At 40.9% G+C, this 12,970-nt stretch overlaps 1 protein-coding gene across 6 annotated transcripts in view; it reads right to left on the minus strand.

Moving 5' to 3' along the window:
- Positions 1 to 422: 422 nt before the first annotated feature.
- The window catches only part of IKZF1 (IKAROS family zinc finger 1), a 78,291-nt gene continuing 65,743 nt past the window's right edge, over positions 423 to 12,970 (minus strand). For 3 of the 6 annotated variants that reach the window (XM_019541022.1, XM_019541056.1, XM_019541048.1), the window contains 3 exons: positions 12,559 to 12,684; positions 7,900 to 8,034; positions 423 to 2,456 (listed from right to left, as the gene is read on the minus strand). In XM_019541022.1, the coding sequence (XP_019396567.1) occupies positions 1,750 to 2,456; positions 7,900 to 8,034; positions 12,559 to 12,684 (968 nt within the window). In that variant the 3' untranslated portion in view covers positions 423 to 1,749. The remainder of the gene's footprint in view (positions 2,457 to 7,899; positions 8,035 to 12,558; positions 12,685 to 12,970) is intronic. The other 3 variants (XM_019541030.1, XM_019541065.1, XM_019541038.1) reach the window with 2 other exon arrangements.

A 12,970-nucleotide genomic window follows, 5' to 3' on the forward strand; every position in this document is an offset into this window, starting at 1 on the left:
AAGTTTCAGTGGAGTTGCTCCTAATTTACACCTGCGTAAGTGAAGGCAGAACAAGGGACAGTGTGTTTATAGAACAGACGTATATATGCCTGGATCAATTTATCCTTGGTGGAGAGAGAGACTCAGTTCCAATTTGAATTTGTGTGCATGCATGTTTTTATGTGTGTAGAGAGGGAGGAAACAGGCATAAGTGTATTGCAAGCCTTTTAAAATACGTTTTTTTTGTTTACATGATGTTGTTTAGTGAGGAAATATTCCAGCTCTGATGAGATTCTCGGCCCAATTGCATACATCTCACAGTTGCCCAATCTTAAAACCAGGGGAGAGGAATGCATTATTTGGAAGAGGAACTATGGGGGTGGGGGGGGAGGCAGGACAGTATCTTTGCTCTTTATATATGGATTTTCATGTTAACACAACTGAAATTCTGAGTTGGATTTTGCAGTTCTTGATTCTGATAAATACTCTGCCCTCTCAGAGTGCCTACACACCTACTAACTCAAAAATCAGAGGAGTCCACTTGTGTTAAGGTGGCCTCCTCCCATGCTTAGTTAGGCACATACTGAGGCATGGTTCTGGAAGAGGGTTAGGGGATATGGCCCTTATTGAATAGTTTTAGCGAAAAGGGAGAGGGCCACTCATTTTGGAACGGCTTAATTCATTGTACTCCTGTAAAAAAAGCGTTGGGGCAAAATTTCCCTAGTGCAACCCATAACTTTTACAAGAAGACTCACTGCAAACAGAATAGGCATTTTTCATATGCAAAACAGGTATAGGCAGAGATTCTTCCAGCCAGTTGTAAAAATACTGCCCTCAAAATGAAAGTTTCATAAAAAACTAGTCTCCAAACCTTTTTCTAGTTAGTTCTCTCTCCTGCTATCCTGTACTTTAAAAAAAATAATTAAAACATACTTAAAAAAAATTCCCATAAATTGTCTTTGTTTGTTATGCAGAGAGGTTTCTAATCTTTATGTTGTTAAGGAAAAGTGTGGTTTTTGTTGGATAGGGAGGGGCAACATTAATTTTTAAAAGGCAACAAAACCCCTTGCTATGCACAAATGCAGCTCCCACTCCAGGGGGGTATATTACAAGGGCATTTCTCACATCCTTGCAACACCTGGTCTTGTGCCTCAGAATATAAACAAGGCAATATAATACACACCTTAGCAGGTATGCTGTCTTATTTTACAATGCTGCTACAGTAGCAATACCCTATGAACTCAGATTTCACCCACAACCTATTCTAGAGTATCACTGGTGCCGCCCTATAAGCCTGGCTGGGCCCCTACTGAACTCTTCACAGTGAGCCAAATAATAGTGGGAAATCAAAAAAATCCATATTTGCTGTAGCAAGAACCCTATTCTTATTATCTAGCACAGTAACACTGAAAGAGTTAAGCCAATTCTAGCTCTCATCTAGGTTTCTGTGCACTGTGCACAAAGTTAGCTGTTTTGCCAAGGGATGTTTGCAAGAAGCAACAGTTAAAAGGAAAGGGCTTCAGCTACCTGACTATAAAAGCGCCTACTTACATTACTAAGGGTTTTTTGGTGATCCAAAGAATTGAAATAAAAACGTCAATACTCATTTTATAAAACTGAATTTTGATGCATGCTACTGAGAGGTGTGAAGTTGCTGGGGGGGCAGGTCTCATTTGCTGTTACTGTCCAATAGATTTGTGCCTTGCACTTGTGTTGCTCACACGTCTCCAGGAATATGTCTGTCAAGGCTGTGTCTGTCCAGGGGGAGTTTTAACTCATGTGGAAACGGTGCTCCCCACGGGTTATGTGGGAAGAGAACTCATACCTGTCCTGGCTGTGGTAGCCACACATGTTGCATTCGAAGGGATCGCGGAAGCCGTGACAGCCCATATGGATGGTGTACATGACATGATCCAAGAAAAGGACTCTACAGTGTTCACACTTGTAAACTTTCACTTGTTCCCCGCTGCTGCTGATCACTTTGAACCCATCCTGGGAATTGTCAGTACCTGCCCTCAGGACATCATATTGCCTCTGCTCCTCCTTGATAGATAAGCCGTTTCTGACATGAGGACCTATGTGATTCGTCAGGTAAATTAAACCACTACGTTCATCATTATTGCTCTCGGTGTCTGTTGAGTCTTGGCAGCTGTTGCTGGGGGAGGCATCCCTTTCAGAAGAGATAGATTTTGCTTTGGAAAGCAACAACAAGTTTTCTACCGCGCTGTCTTGAGCTGTATGGTTGGAACGAGCCTGATTGTCCCCAAGGGGCTTGTGGAGTTGATACATAGAGCTGATGACGGGCACAACTTCAGAGCTGCCTGGTGGTGTCTGCACAAGTGGGCGCAAAGACTCTGCTCCTAGGTAGCTAATGGCATTGTTAATGGCCTGGTCTATGACATGAGTCTGCATCATCTCATTCTCCTTCTCGTAATTGGTGGTGGCATCATAGGGAAGGTCAGACAGACACTTCTCACCTGTGTTTGAAAACAGGTAGGGATTAGATGTTGGGAAGGCAGTGCGGCTAAACATCTGAACTTTCTGCATCAATGAAATCAAAAAAAGCTGCAGGGTACAAACCAGTGTCTGAAACTGAAATGGCATTCACAGTTCCTGCAGTAGTATGCTATGCTACAGTGGATGAGAAAATGGGGCTTTTCCTGTGGAAAACTCAGAGCATTGGGCAAAAAACTGAAACCTGAAATATTGTGGCTGAAAACCAGACTATTTTTGTTCTGAACAAGTGTGTGCTCCCACCTGGGAGCTGCAGTTTGGGTGCCTTGCACTTCCCTTCTCTATAGACTGTGTTCCCTGGTTGAATTTCATCTTCCTTGCTGCACATTGGGCTCTGAGCCTGGTGAATAAAGGCAATGCAGCACTGCAGTTGCATGGTGGGGATATGTATTATGAGACATAGTCCCTCAAGGGACTCTGGCCCATAGAAGAGAGTGAGATCATGAAGCATAACAAATAGCGTTTAAAGCTAGCTGAACTGTTGTATCTGCCAATCAAACCTAGATGCAAGCTTGCATGTATGCAATAGGGTCCACTAGGAAAAGTACAGCTGTTCGTATATAAATTGTTAGAAGATTAACTTATGGCTATGAACAGACATAAGCACCAAGTTGCTGTGTGCCAAGACTTCTGCAAGTGCCTAGTTTACGAGTCAAACTTCCCATCTAAAAGAAGGAATTCAGGCTCCTTTAACGCATGTTTTGGTTGGACCCGCCAAAATTGCTATGACTACTATTACTGGTCACTTCTGAAAAACTGGGTCAAAAAAGAGTACGTTTAAAAATAAAACATAAGGCCTGGGAATTAGAGGAACTGTTTAAACATGTGGCTGGTGATTTAAAATACATCAATGCATTATGCTGTGCTATTGCTCATGCTGTTGAAGTGTGTTCGGGTTACAGGTAGCCTTGAATTACAAATAGGCTCCTCATAGTATTTCTAATACATCTGTGTTATGACCAGTCCCATAAAGGATCTCTGGGGATCATAAAGCGGAGAGAACTTTCTTCAGCTTTCCAGACAGTATTGCTTAGGGTGCCATACACTGGTTTTTGGATGGGTTCGGGCAGAGCTTGGGGGATCAATGGAGGTTGCAGGTATCCCCAAAGATTCCATGACATGAGGGCTAACTGAGGAGAGAGTGTCTGGTGCAAACTCTGCAAGAGGAACTTGGCAGAAACTTCCCTCCTGGGCTGTTGCAAATGCAGCAGGGCTTTACTCAAATGAGAAGGGTTTCCAAACTCAGTGAAGAGGTTGGCATAGAGCCTGGAAACCCTTTGCATTAAATCCTGCAAGAGTAGTACTGCAGCACAGTAAGTCATGGTGCTCACCCAACTCTACCTGGACCCCTGCCTTCCCTGAAAACCTAACTCCCCCCTCCACTACTCTAGCACTGGGGTGTGACCCTATGCAGACCCTACGCATTGACTCCTGCATTCAAAGGAGCCTCATAGGGTGATGAAGCTCTCCAGTTGCTGCTCAGGTCTCTCACTATGTGAGGTCACACAGAGGCACTCCCAAAATGTGAAAAGGCAAATACTGTGAAAGATGGAATAGGAGACATCCTCTCCCTGGGGGAGCTGGTGTTTTGGATGGGTGAAGAGCCATCTCATAACCTGGGACTTTATTGTAATTTATATAATTTTTCTGGGTTTTTTTCAATTCAAGGTCCAATGATAAAGAGTACAGGAGAAAGTTTGAAAGCTGACAGTTTTCTGTTGATCTAAAAAATTTGGTTGTCACTACTCTAGTAGCACTCCAAAGTCAGGACAGTATTTGGCACAGAAGAGGAAGTAGCACTGCTTTCAGCTACATTACTGCCTGGCTGAATTTCCATTAGAGGAGCACAGCACAGACACCTGCAAAAAATGGATATATCATGTGCTTCTGTTTCCTTCTGCATCCCCCTCCCTTTTCTCTGACCACACTAGCTCAGTCTCATCTCTGGTAGAGTTTTTATTAGATGCACTGTTTTAATCCCCAGCTTTGAAATGTAGAGTGCCAGTAATTCAAAACAGACTCTGTCCAAGTGTCTGACTTACTACAAGTTTCACTGCATTTTTAATAATAATTTATATACTTGATGCAGAAAATCACAAGACTAAGGCATTTGGGTTTGCATATCCACTAGCCATGGTCTATATGCACGGTACATCACTAAAAGGCTGACAGCAGAACCTGGGCTTGCTTAATACACGAAAAATTAGGGGGAACATGATTTTAGAAGCTGCTTATTGGTCAATATTTCCATTAGGCAGTGTAACTAGACTACAGCTGACAAAAGTAATCTATCCTCTTAAGGAAAATTTGTTGCAGTACAAGGGTGTCTGAAACATACACAAACGTAAGGTAGGCAGGTATTGTTTTTTACATCTGGGCCATGCAGATACTGCTTGTGCTTGTTAAAAAGAATAGCTCATTTTGTGGTTATCAAAGCATAAGTCAGTCAAACAGCTAACAGTCTGAAACATTTTGGAAGCTCTGAAGGGTTTCAGGGTTCCTGTAACAAAATGCTAACAAACAGCTAGTAGTTTAATTCCGACAGGTTTTGCTGGCCACATTGGACATGGTTCTGTCTGACTTGTTACTGGCCAACCTGTCTGGCCTTCAGTTTGGGAGGCCCATTTCTGCTCTTAGACCTGGGATCTGTTCCGTTTGCAAAGAACGATGTCACATGCTAGCATTGCCACTGCTCAACTGCTGTCAAAGAGTTGTACAGCTAAATAGCTCCGCCTGGTAAATGAGTTCAGTCTGGAAAGTAACAAATCTACTCTTGAGAAGAGTGTGCTGCCTCTGCAGTATAGGTGTTCTCCTTTGAATTCAGCACTGGGCTGAAACTTACTCCAAAGGGCCTATAAGGAAAGTATAACACTGTGTTCTTTGCAATAGTCATTGGTGCTTCTTGTTTCCTATCTAGCCCTGAGGTTTATACTTGGTGGGCTTGGTTTAATGAAAACCTGTACTTCCTATGGTATTACTAACCAGGATTCTTCTGGTCTCACATCTCCCCTTTTTCAAAGTCTCTCAATGAATCTACACTGACTAAAGTCAAGATACATAAGGAAAATTGGGCCTTGTGTCTTTTTAAGTAGTCAAATTATAGCACAATTATGTTCATTTTTAGGTGCCAGAAGGGAGAGAAGGGGACTTATTTCAACAATGGTGAAACAGCCCTTTATTCTCCTGTTACAGAAAAGGGATCCAGGCAAGTGGGCCACACTTGGATTCAGGACCACTTGTAAGAAGAAGGGTGATGACTGTGGAAAACAGGGAGGAAGGCAATTTGGAAGTGTTCAGTGCTGCTCTTTGTTGGTGGTGTCCAATCTTTAGAAGATCAACAAAACCTCCATGAAGATTTGCTGTCACTAGCATGCCTTCTTACACCATACCCTGAATAACTACAGAAAACTGCTGCCTCCTGAGTCTCCAATTCGAGCAGCTTTGACTATTGTTTGTCAGCATGAAAATGGTAAGGAGGACAAAAAAATGAATCCACCCCCCACCCTCACAAGAAGAAAATGTCTTAGTGTCCTTTAAAAATGTCCTGGTGCCTTTACAGGACCAATATTTTTTTCTTGTGTAAAAAGTCTAAAATCAAATTCAGTCGAGAGCCTTCTGTAGAATTGCCTCCATGCACTACTCTCATCCCATGGCCCCTCCGGCTGCCCTCTTGACCCTTTTCCTTCCCAAACTCTAAGTTCCTTTGCTCTCTCCCTTACTGAACCATCCTCCATGCTCTGTATCTTAGCCTCCCTGTTCTGGCTCATGCACCAGCCCTCAGACAATCCATGCAAAGTACTTTATAAGAGCTCGATAATGCACATCTCTCCTTGTAGCCCTTCTTCATCAACCCCTGTTCTCTTCCAGAATTTTTTTTACTCCTGCTGCTTGGTCACACCTTTGATCAACAGCAGTTGAGCTCAGACATCTCAGTGCTATTGAAACTTCCCAATGGTCTTTCCCTGAACAAATGACAAAAGACTCTTGTGTATCCTTTTACTCTTGCTTTTTTCTGCAATAATAAATAAGACCAATCATACTCTCTTCCTAGGCCCTATGGTTTAGAGGCTCTGTGGTCTCCTCACTTCTCTGCTACTTCAGATTACTTCTGCAGTCCCCTCTCTTCCTCTCTGTCAACATCTCCCAGGGTTCTTAGCTGACCCTCTCCTTCTTCTCCAGGAGAACCCTTCTCTAGCATAGTTAGCACAGGACACAGATGAAGACTATGGTGTACCTGTGTGCACCTGCCCACTTTGTGTCCTGCCACAACATGGAATCTCTCTCCCTAACCTAGTCTGTTATACCTGTTCCCTCTTCTTAAAAGTTAACTCTCTCCTTCAGGAGCTGCTATAAAACTAGATGGAGTCTGAATATTCTAGCACCTATCTAGATAACCAGAGTTCAAGTTTTCCTTTGGCTTCCAGGTTTTTGAGGTTTTAAATCCAATTCTAAAGAGCAATTCCATTTTTACCTGTGTTATTTAATTTCCTTTAGCCACATCTATGTGACAAACTTACTGTGTTGGGCTGTGGTACTTCAAGTACATCTCACTGTCTGTGTGGGTTCCTGCCTAAACTGGAAGTGGGGTATCTGTGTTTGGTAGGTGCTGCAGGCATGCTCAACAGTGCTGAAGTGAAGCTAATTAGCTCTCTCACTGCTGTATGTATATGGCTATTACTGAAAAGTAATGCAGCATGTTGAATGTTCCTACTTAGTGGCACAGCAAGTCTGTTGTCTTGACATAACATTTGATTTTGCTACACCATTGCTACACTGAAGACAGAATACCAAAGGGAAAAATAAAATGGATACAACTTCCAGTCTCAGTCACTGAAGCAAGAAAATGTCTTTTAATAAAGGAAGGAAGCATATTCTGGCAACTGGGGAGTAAGAGTTGCTTTCAGTCTGAATGTATAACCGTCTTGGTAGTACTTTTACTATCCTTGTCAGACACCTGAGCGCCTATCTCCAGGCTCATCCAAGAATGGATCAGGCAAGCACCCAGCCCTTCTGCAGCAGTGAAAGATTATTAACACTGCACATTCATCTGCACACACATAACCTCACATCTAGCAAAAAGCAGGGCTCTGCATCCAATTTAAAGTTAATAAAGCTCCTAAACAGAGGCCTCTTATTCCTAGAATAGTAATAATAAAGACCTGGGCTAAGAACAGTAAGAAAAGGCATAAAGGCTCAAAACAAATGTACTAAAACCCTACTGGACATTTTACACTGACAGGTTACACATGCCGAAATGGCTAGCTGGGGAATTGTCCATTTTGAGTGTATCCTTACACTTGACCCTACCGACTTATATCCCATTAATGTAATCATAGCAAATCATAAAGCAAGATGGAAAACCCTATCAGGCTTTTTTTTAGGAGACAGCAAACGTTTAACTCTTACCAACAAATTTCTGAGGCATAGAGCTCTTACGTTTGGCGACGTTACTTGCTAGTCTATCCAGCACGAGGGATCGCTCTGGCCCTATCTTGCACAAGTCTTCAGGCATTTCGTTCTGGTGAGTTTCCTCTTTTATGACTGAAATCAAATAACATCAGATTAAGTACGCTTGCTCTGTTTTATATGGAACATCAGTTGGTATGATTTTAGTCACACTTCCAGTAGCATCTGACTATAGAAAAGTAGGAGTTCACAATGACAGAGATGGGCTGATTTTCACTCCTTATATCACAGCCCCTCATGCTGACTAATTTATATCACTACACTCATTCCCTTCATAGAGATAAGCTTGTGAAGTATAACTGACACTGCTGAAGTCCGATTCTCCGTTTCTCTGCCCCTTGTTTCATGTAGTGCACCATTGCAAAGTGAATATATAATGCAATGGTGCTGGTTTGTTTTACAATGGTGCAAGGGATGGACTGTGGTACAGTGCAAGGAAGAACAAACCCTAAGATCTTTAATACCATATTAGACGGCAAGCACTCCACCCCTTGGCCTGTCCTCAGCTCTTTTTAGTAATGGAAACACACACTTCTATTACCATTGCTTCCACAGAAACAAGGGCATGGCTGTCACTTGGGTAAAGTAGAACATATTTATAATTTACACCAAAAACAACTGCTCTGGCAGTTCTCTATTACCCTATTTCCTTGATGCAGTTTTAGTCATTAAAATCCAATTTTAGCTAAGCTAGTGGCTAAACATATTTATGGTGGAGCACTGACCTCCTGCACTCAGCCTGTTTACTGACTTCCTGCTGCTGCTAAATATGTAGGGGGCTGAGAAAGGAAGCTCAGCAAAGAGAAACTTAGTTCTGAGGCATTAGGAAAAGTGTTATGGTTATTTACAGTGCGGAAGTTGAAGGAGGTATGAAAATGAAGGGGTATGACAATGGTTCTCTGAGAGTATCCTGGGCATTGCATCAAGTGCATTAGCATGTATTGTATTGAATGATAATTTCCTGGGTCTTTGTGGGGTTTTGTCTGTTGCATAAAATTGTGACTGGTATCAGATGACCAAGTGAAAAGAACAGGTGATGAGGCTTTGATTTAGCTACTTGGCTTCCAAACCTTGGTCTGCATTTTATACTCTATGTAGGCTGATGAACATGTTTTTCCTAATGGATGTGTTCACTTATATATAAAAATGTCCATGGCACTTCTGGCTGCCTTAACTAGGCATCTCACTGCAGTAGAAGTAACTATACTGGGCGTCTGCAATGGGGATGCACTACAGCCAGATTTTTTGTGACAAATGTCTACAAAGAGCAGCTGAGGTAGCTGATAAAGGTCCCATGGTCCTAGAACCCAGTACTGGGAGCATTCCAGCAGATCTTAACCAGTGCTCCAGGAGAATCATGACAACTGGACTCTAGACCATCAAAGATTTTAAAGGTTGGGAACAGCAGCAGAAGTGACCAGACAGGCAGTGTAGGTGTTGGTGCTGTGTCACACCCGTTATGCAGGCAAGTCCCCAAGTCTTTTACTAGCTAATGCATACACGTGTTTTTCATAAGTAGTTTATGGAAAAACAGTGCAATTCCACAATGCTAAATCTGCATCTCTTTGGGATAATGGCCCAAAGCAACAAGCAATCATAGTCTCCATGGGATTAAATGTCAAATAAAGGTAGGTCACTATTTCAACATCATTAATTTGTCAAGAAAAGTTATCAACCCAAAATGAAAAGTGTAGATTATAGAATATGTTCCATTTTGCAACTGTACCCCCAAGAATTTTGGTTACAAACCTATAGTCTCTAAGGAAAAACATGGATGAAAATATTTTGTCTGGGGTTTTTTTTTGGGGGGGGGGTTTGTGGAACTTTTCCTAACTTGCTTCAATATTAGTATGTATCTAAATAGTGTTGACTTGGCCAGGTTTTGTTTTTGCCGCACGTTGCCGTATTTTTCCCAACTACTTTTCATAACATAATAAACTACAACAGTGAAGTTCAATCTATAAATTCTTGTTATTTTATATACTGCTGGGAAAGGTTGCATGAAGCTCCCACTGATGTCTATGGGAACAGTACCAGGCACTGGGGAGGGAATTGTGGCCATAATGAAGACTATGTGAGTTTTGCCACTGACTTCAGTGGACTCAGAGATTCATCCATCTCCTACAGCTTCTTCTTTGTTTAAAAAGACAAAATAAAATGATGGAAAACATATAAGCTCTTGTTCATCTTCTCCTATCTCTTCTCTGGGAAGAATGTTTCTCAATGAAATCTGTCAGGTTCCTTAAGAAAGTAGCTGAAACCTAACTGTTCAGGTTTTTTCAATTAGGTTGGGCAAAATGCTAAAAACACATACATGCCACAGAACATAATTCTGCTCTAACAGAAAGATGGACTGGATGACCTAATAGGGCTTTCCACTGCTAACTTTTCTATGAATATAAAAAAATCAGTGGATTTTATTACCATTGTAATAGCTCCATAATACACACACAAAAGCTATATGAACAGTAGTTCTTGCATATAAGTCTTAGTTACTTTTCTAAGTATAATAAACATTTTAAGACATTTTAAAATACCACAAGGACCTTGACTTATTCTGATCTGCTTCATTGCACATTCTCCTCTTTAAGGAAATAAGGAAAATAACTTAAATATTGCAAAATGGCATTTATAGTCAGAGAAACACTGATTGTGATGAGGCAGGAAGCATGGTTGATACTTTAAAATACCAGGATTGCTTTCACTAGAGTTTTATTTTTAAAAGGATGAAAAAAATATTTTATGAAATGAGAAATAATATAATTTTATTTAAAAAACGCAGCAAGATACAGTGGTTAAAAAATGCTACTCCCTCCGTTTTACCCCAGGTTTCTAAAATCAAAGGCCTGTTAGAGGTAATGGGAATCTGTATGATATTTCTCATTGTACATGCAAGAGAGAAATGCTTCTTATAAGCCACTCATAAATATGCCAAATTTCAACTGATTCAAATATTGAGTACTAAGTTGTACAACCCTAAACTGGTGTGAACACCTAAGTCTTTTTTGTCACAGTTTACTATCAACATAGTGCAATTCCCAGAACTTGATAGTTATTTCATATGAAAGTCTCTGGTTACTGACCTCGGTTTCATCTGCATATTTTTCTTTACTAACATTTTATTTTCAGCCAGGAGCTGAAAAGCTCATACAGATTTTCCTATTTTGCATGCAGACATTTCAAACCTTTATGCCAGGCACTGAAAATTTTAATCCCAGACAGAATATTTGTTTCTAAATCCTATCATCACTTTATGGAATAAATATTGAGTGAGTATATTAGCTGCAGCTTTTCTATTTATACATTCTCCAGCCCCTCAACAAAATTAGAAGGGGCGCCGCTCTAACATGCTGTCTGTCAGAAAAATCTCAGTGTTATCATTATGTGCATATACTTAACATTATCTGATAACATGTAAAAACATATTCAAGTTCTGTCTGGATATCCAATATTAAATGAGGCATCATTGCAAATAGGAAGGAGAGAACCTTCCGTTTTTGTCATCTGACAAACTGAATAATTTATACTGACGAGATCAAAAGAGGTGTACAAGAAATGTGCTTTACCAGGCAGACTCTAACCTTAAATTCTGACATATGCTTGAGCCCATGTTTTGCACCTAGATCACTGAATATAAATTTATCCTGTATAATTTTCCCTTGTGATCAGCTCCCTACATCTTGTTGGTATTTTTATATTAAACTATTCGCAGATCCTAATCAATCTCTGGCACATTATTCCCAAGGAGAATGAATTAGGGCTATAAAACTGGGGGTGGGATGTCAGAGTGAACTGGTCCTCACGCAAAAACCCACCCCAAAACTGGGTCTCTGACAGGCATGAGGCATACCTGCCTCACTTGATTTAGGTTGATAGTTGCTTGCTGATGGTCCCTTTTCCACAGAGGCTGTCTTGGGTATACTGACTCCTACGATGTAGGGCAGATATAAGGATCTTTTATTCCTTGTTTATCTTATTGGGTTGAGAAATGAAAAAGCTCAGAAAACCAACTTATTACCAACCCTTGCCTCAAGCATTATCATGGTGAGTGTAAGAGTTCTGAAATCGCAAAGCAGTTTACTTAGATTTTAAAGGAAATAGGCCAGGTTCTACTCCACCCTGCTCAAGTCCCTGCAAATCCGTAAATGCAGCTACGTTTGTAACACACCATCTTCTTACCCTTAAGACTGAGTCACATGCAAAAAAGATCAGCGAGAAGGAGGAAGACTCACATACCTTTTGTATTAATAGATTTTTAGAGACTCAATCAGGTAAAATAGAACTGCACTTTGGTGTCTAAGTCCACTTACTTGCCTAAAAAGTGGAACAGAATCTGTCTGTGTGTCTCTACATACAACCCCAAAATAGCTTTTTACACATGACTGTAAAGAAGCAAAGAATGCCAACTAGTCAATGAATACAGTAATCACTCCAAGTGCAATAGATATTTTATCTCCAAACATCTGATCAGTGGCTCCACAAATCTTCATCTTAAGGTGCTATAGTTCCAGGACAGCTCTGTGGAGAATTACATTTGCAGCTAATCACTGATCAATCATGACTGGTTCCAAGATTAGCCTTTCTGCTTTGTACACTTACCAGGATACAGGCTGCCTGAGAGACTCATGGTTTGCAAGTAGTTGTGGCAACGTTCTTTATGCTCTTCTAAAGAGCTGCGTTGTTTATAGCTCCGGCCACAATATCCACACTTGTGAGGTTTTCCCACTGCAGAGAACAAAATGTAGAAAGTAAGCAAAATTAAATTATTAATAGTATAAGAATGACAATAACAGGAAATCAGCCAGGGTTATGACCACCTGTGACCAACAGAAAAAGTAGGGCATTTAGGGAATCTAAAAGAAACAATGAAAATCCAGTTACAAGCTTTTTACAGTTAACAGGTCAAATCATCAACTGGTTAAAGTGTTTTTGATGCATCTACCCTGATTTACACTGGAAGATGAAGGTGGCCTTAAATCTCCAGAAGCAGAAGCTCATTTACCAAACCATG

Source organism: Crocodylus porosus, unplaced genomic scaffold (assembly GCF_001723895.1).
Source record: "Crocodylus porosus isolate Cpor-Errol unplaced genomic scaffold, CroPor_comp1, whole genome shotgun sequence".
In the NCBI taxonomy this organism is placed as follows: Eukaryota; Metazoa; Chordata; order Crocodylia; family Crocodylidae; genus Crocodylus; species Crocodylus porosus.